Raw genomic sequence first — 5,791 nt, forward strand, 5'->3', positions numbered from 1 at the left:
ATCCGAAAGGAGAAGGACCGAAATTGCAGCTGTGGCTGGCAAAGCTGGCTACCACTTGTCTTCAGGATAAGCAAGGAAGGCCATGCCGACGAGCCTTTCTTTTCACACTTTCTCTGTGGTCCTTTCTCCACATGCAGGCATGGACCAGAGAGGGTTTGACAAGTGAGGCACCTCTCTTTCTCGGGGCCCTTTCGCATGGTCGACACCCTTTCGATAAAGCTTTGATTCTTTGGATGATCAGTTGCCACCGCATGACATGGATAAGGTCCAATCATGGAGGGAAACATTAACTGCCAGTCAATCCTGCAAACTCTTGCTGTAAGCATTAGCAACTACCAGTCATGGAGAACCACTTTTTTTATGTCTCTCTCCACTTTGGTTTCTGCAAAGCCCTCGTCCTGCGTCATGAACAAAGTCTCGGCTGTTAGGAAGGAACAGGACAAGAGACCGGACCACAGATTGATTGCTCACTGCTCTTGTTTAGAATCTTCCAGGAGGATGTCACTAATTGTAGTACAAAGTGCCGTTAGAAATATGGCTGCTCTAGATTTGCGTTAGATCAGATGTATACGCGAAAATACCGCCATGACTGAAAGGGACAACCCGTTCTATGTGCCGGCTGAACAATCCATCTGATAAGCTGTGAAAGATGTCTAAGCAGAGAAGAACAAGAAAAGATAAACTATAAAGAAAAGGTTAGCAGAAAACAGAAGTCATGAATGATGTGATGAGCAGCACCGTTTTGATTCTGAGATAGCATGATTAACTGATTAAATATTAAGAGCTAGGTTTAGTGGAGCCATATCTTTTTCTACTTTCTTAACAGCAATTTGTCTTCAGGGCATCATTTTTCAACAAGTGTGCTTCTTCAGGAGATCAAATTCTGTAGCCTTTTCTTCTTAGCCTAATTTCCACTGCACCCACCAAAAATTTGATTGATGGACTGAGCCCTCCATGGAGGCCCCAGATGGCAACGCAAGACGAAGCATCTCAGCTCCGTCCGTCGGCGAGTCAGCCAACGCCAGAGATATCAGATAAGATTTACATGACTTTAAGGGCCAAACTTACACGGAAAGAGAGCGATCATCCACAACTATATTTCCAAAAACCAGTAGATTACAATGAAGATCACCCAAAAAAGCTATATTCCCATTCCCCTGGAAAAATCTGTGCTGGCTTACTGACCACACGAGTTCGATATGAACGATACGAACAATCGGACTGGCATAAGAGCAATATTTACATGGAACAAAACCACTGCAAAACCATGGATAAAAATGAAAGTCGAAATTCCCAGGAATGGAATGTGAACTGGTTATATCCGGTCTACTTTAAGCTACTACTCTAACGGAAGGCCCCTTGAGTCTTTGACCTCCCAATTGGTTATTGACATTCATTCTCCCCCTGCCAACTCCACACGATGTCCTTGAGCGCAGGCCTCACATCCTCCTCGCAGAACTTCTTGTACTCGAGGGTGTCGCCAGCACACTTTGCGAACTCGACCACCACGACCTCGGGCGCCACCTCGAATACTTCAGCTGTCACCGCCAGCTTCCCTTTCCTCCCTTCCTTCTTCCCCTGCAGCTTCAGCTTGAAGTCCTTCAAGCTCACCACCCCGAAATTGAGCCTCCTGGCCAGCGCCTCTAGCTTCCCAACTATCCCCGAGGCCGAGCACTTGGAAGTGAACATGGAGCCCGACTTGCGTTTGCTCTCAAACATGCTGGACAAGTCGAACCCTGAGGACATGGACGATATAAACTCGAACGCGTTGTAGAAAGGCGGCTTTGAGTTTGATCTCACCAGCTCCGACTCGCAACTGCAGTTCCCATCATTTTTCTCCGATTCCTGTTCCTCAATAGAGATACCCACGGGCCTGGTGAACCCCTTTTGAAACCATGAGTTACTCATAATCTCTGGAATCGAGATTCTCTTTTCGGGGTCTGCAACGAGAAGCTTGGAAACTAGTTTCTTGGCATCAGGCGAGAACCAACGTGGGAAATCATACTCAGCCTTGAACACCTTCCTGTACATTCTCATCACGTTCTCTTCCTGAAAAGGCAAATACCCTGCGAGCAGCACATACAGAACCACCCCACAAGACCACAAATCCGCCTTCGCCCCGTCGTACCCCTTCCTCCGCAAGACCTCCGGCGCAACGTACGCTGGAGTCCCACACTGCGTGTGCAACAACCCGTCATTCCGGAGCTGCTCCGGCAAAGCCGAGAGGCCAAAGTCGGAGACCTTAAGGTCCTCATTCTCGTCCAGCAGGAGATTCTCGGGCTTCAAGTCGCGGTGCGACACGCCGCGGCTGTGGCAGAGATCAATGGCGCTAACCAATTGCTGGAAGTACTTCCTGGCCACATCCTCCTTCAACTTGCCCTTGGCAACTTTGGCGAACAGCTCGCCGCCCTTCACATACTCCATCACGAAGAAGATCTTCTGCTTGGTGGCCATCACCTCCTTGAGCTCCACTATGTTGGGGTGACGCACCAGGCGCATCACGGAGATCTCCCGCTTGATCTGCTCCATCAGACCTTCCTTCTTGACCTGGTCCTTGCTGACGACCTTGATGGCCACGCTCTCCTGGGTCAACAGGTTCTTGCCGTAGTAGACCTTGGCAAAAGTACCCTTACCCAACAGCCTCCCCATCTCGTACTTCCCAAACAGAACGTTTCTTGGAGACTCTGTATTGCCATTCGATCCACCGCCGGGCTCTGCCTGGTCACCCATCTGGGTTCCTGAGGGGACAAAAGCTCGAGAATTATCGACGGAGTCCCTGTGAAAGTAAGCAGAAAGCTGATGGGTTTTCGGGTTTTAGGACAAAACTCAAGAGAAAGCTCATCGGCGGCGGTTGTAAATCATCTGTGGGTGAGGAAGTGGATATAGAGGGAAAGAAACGGTGCGATTGCTGTCCTGTATCCATTGGAGGACATGGTTTTTTTCTCAGAGCAGTGGGTGAACCTGGAGGCTAGCGGCGAGCCCACAGAAATATCTCATAATTTATAATATCTGGGAATAGAAAAAACAACAGTTTTGCCAATTGGGAGGTGGACACTTGGCGGTTGGGAGGGGACAGGAGGGATTGATGACATCCTTTGGACTCTCTGTTCAGCCATTCGAGTCTTGAGGGTGCGGCGAAGCTTCCCATCCAGGGGAGTGAAGTTGCGCCGGATGCCGTATCCACCATTATCAGAAACACCAAACTTTTCGATTGCATGGACATCATTATTCCCTGGTTCTGGTTCTGATTCTGAAGTATTGCGGGTTTACTATGACGGTTCACTTCAGTTAGTACTATTAATTTCCGTCCTAAGTTAGAATTATCGTACCGCTCTCACTTATTCGCATTAGCATACTCTTTTTGTTACATGAATAAACTTCTTTGACCTTTTTTTTTTTTTTTTTTAAGTTTACAAAAAAGAAAAGAGATTATAAAGCTCATTGGTCACCCTCTTGCCTCTCGGACACTCTGGCCCCTTAAGATATTAAATCGTGATTTAGACACAAAACTAACTATGTGACCCGATAAATGCAAGTCCCTTCTCGTCCATTATTTTTGTTCTCCTCTTTGTCCCTTTTCAGAAGCTTTGGTCTCTGATGTATGAGTTGAATCATTTCATTTCATTCAGCTGAGTTGACACTGCAAAAGAGCCTAGGGAATAGTAGGATATTACGAATAACGTGATTTGGAAATGGTTATGAAATCTTTCTGAGCAGAGACCAGCCCTCTCACATTGTAAGGGCTTGTTAAGATACTCTTCATGTTATACGAACAAACTTCTTTAACTTTTTCTTTTTTAAAATTATAAGAAAGAAGAGATTATAAAGCTCGTTTGTCGCCCTATTTGGGCACTCGGCTAGAAACGATTGGCCCCTTAAGATATTAAATTGTAATTTAAACACAAAGCTACCTATGTGACTCAATAAGTTCTTAGCCCCTTCTCAGAAGCTTTGGTCTCTGATGTCATTTCGTTTCATTTAGCTAAATTAACACAGCAAAAGAGCTTAGGGAATAGTACGGATAACATGATTTGGAAATGGTTACGAAATCTTCTCCTGAGCAGAGGCAAGGCCTCTGACATCGTAAATGCTTGTTGAGAACTCCTGTAGCTACATCAATTAGCTCTGCCATGTGGGTCACCGATCACCGTCACCCTTGATTGCTCACCACTTCCGATGGAAACCTTTTTTTTGATGGTGGAGCCTATTCACAGAATGATGTCGACAAGCTTTACAGTGGCTGGAGTTTTGAGTCATCATAACATGGTACCGACACGTATAAGTTGCTAGTAAAGGTTCAATTGAATGGTGGACTTGGATATAGGAAGTTGGAAGTTCTTGTATCCCCATCTCATGCCACGAACCCTCTAAACTTTTAGCCTCCGGAGGTGAGATTGGAATTAGAAAGGCAGAGCCCGGTCGAAATCATGACTGTCAAGGATGGTACTGGTAACTAACCTTAGGGCCTCATCTGGGGAAACAGATTCATGGCATGTTTAGGGGAGTGAGACAATAATACAGGGCATGTCATTGGACTTTACTGACCGGCCCACGCATCTATAACCCGGCGTCGGGGTCCCAATTCGGGTGCTGGGCTGAACATCTGAAACACAGGTCAAGTGCCAAAGGCTCGAGTCTAGCGTTGGGGACTTGGGACCTGACATCAGGACCCATGTCGGGGTGACCGAGAGGGCCGACGATGGTGGTAGAGAAAGATATTAATATGAGGAATCGATCTTCACGTTTCCAAGGCAAATGTTCGCCCCTAAAACAAAAGCACCTAAAAGTGAACAATTGTCATTGTCAAGTGATGGAATTAAAGTACTCAAAGATAAAAAGGACTCCCTAAAAGCATATTGGACGCGCGTCTAACTATGATAAAAGCAAAGGATCTTTACCGAATAAAGGACACGTCGAACCATGTGCAATTTTGTTCTGTTGGTTCAGGCCCCATCTTTCTACCAAAAATCAAGGGGACTCACGCGATGTAGACCTATTGGAAGTTTTGGAATACGGAATAAATCTCAGTTCATTCTGAAATTGAAATTGGATAAAAAAAACAAAAAACGTGCATGGTTTTGGTGGATGGCAATAGTGGTTTGAAATTACATGTAGATAATATTTTGATGAGGATAGAGAGCATTTGGGAATTAGCGCAGAAGGTATGACTGCACCAACCCAAAACAAGCTATCAGATTAGGAGTGGTTACTTAGGACATGAATGATAACCGTTATAGTCAAGAATTGATTTTTGGAAGAGAAATAGATTTTTCTATTTCTATTTCTAGATGAGTTTCTAAGCAAAAATACTCGTTTGATAACGATACAAAATTTCTATTCTAAAAATATGAATTCGTTTGATAACAACACAAACTTTCTTCCTTTTGGGCCAGGTGTGGCAACCGCGGTCGGCAAACGGCCGGTGGGCGAAGACGCCGGCGACGGTTGGTGACCAACTGATGGTGAGCGACCGGCGAATGATGGACGACGGCAACGGATGGATGACCAATTTGTAGTAAGGACGAACAATAAGAAGAATTTTTATTTTTCATTTCTGGAACTCGTCCATTCGTCGTCACCGACCACCATCCATCGATGGATGCCGCCATCGTTGGCCAATTGCTAGCCGCCGCCGCCGCCGCCATTGGTTGCTACCATCCGAAATGAAGAAATTTTATGTCATTACTAAACGTATTTCTATTTTTAGAGTAGAAATTGTATGTCGTTATCAAATGGATATATTTGCTTAGAAACTCATCTAGAAATAGAAATAGAAATTTAGAAATTAATT

The 5,791-nt window shown here is 45.4% G+C and overlaps 1 protein-coding gene across 1 annotated transcript; it reads right to left on the reverse strand.

Annotated features, from left to right (window-relative positions):
• Nucleotides 1-1,028: 1,028 nt before the first annotated feature.
• On the reverse strand, nucleotides 1,029-2,992 carry LOC104423228 (CBL-interacting serine/threonine-protein kinase 25). The gene has a single exon (XM_010035730.2). The coding sequence runs from the start codon at nucleotides 2,728-2,730 to the stop codon at nucleotides 1,384-1,386; it is 1,347 nt and encodes a 448-aa protein (XP_010034032.1). The 5' UTR covers nucleotides 2,731-2,992; the 3' UTR covers nucleotides 1,029-1,383.
• Nucleotides 2,993-5,791: the final 2,799 nt, after the last annotated feature.

The sequence above is a fragment of the Eucalyptus grandis genome, chromosome 10 (genome assembly GCF_016545825.1).
Source record: "Eucalyptus grandis isolate ANBG69807.140 chromosome 10, ASM1654582v1, whole genome shotgun sequence".
NCBI lineage: Eukaryota > Viridiplantae > Streptophyta > Magnoliopsida > Myrtales > Myrtaceae > Eucalyptus > Eucalyptus grandis.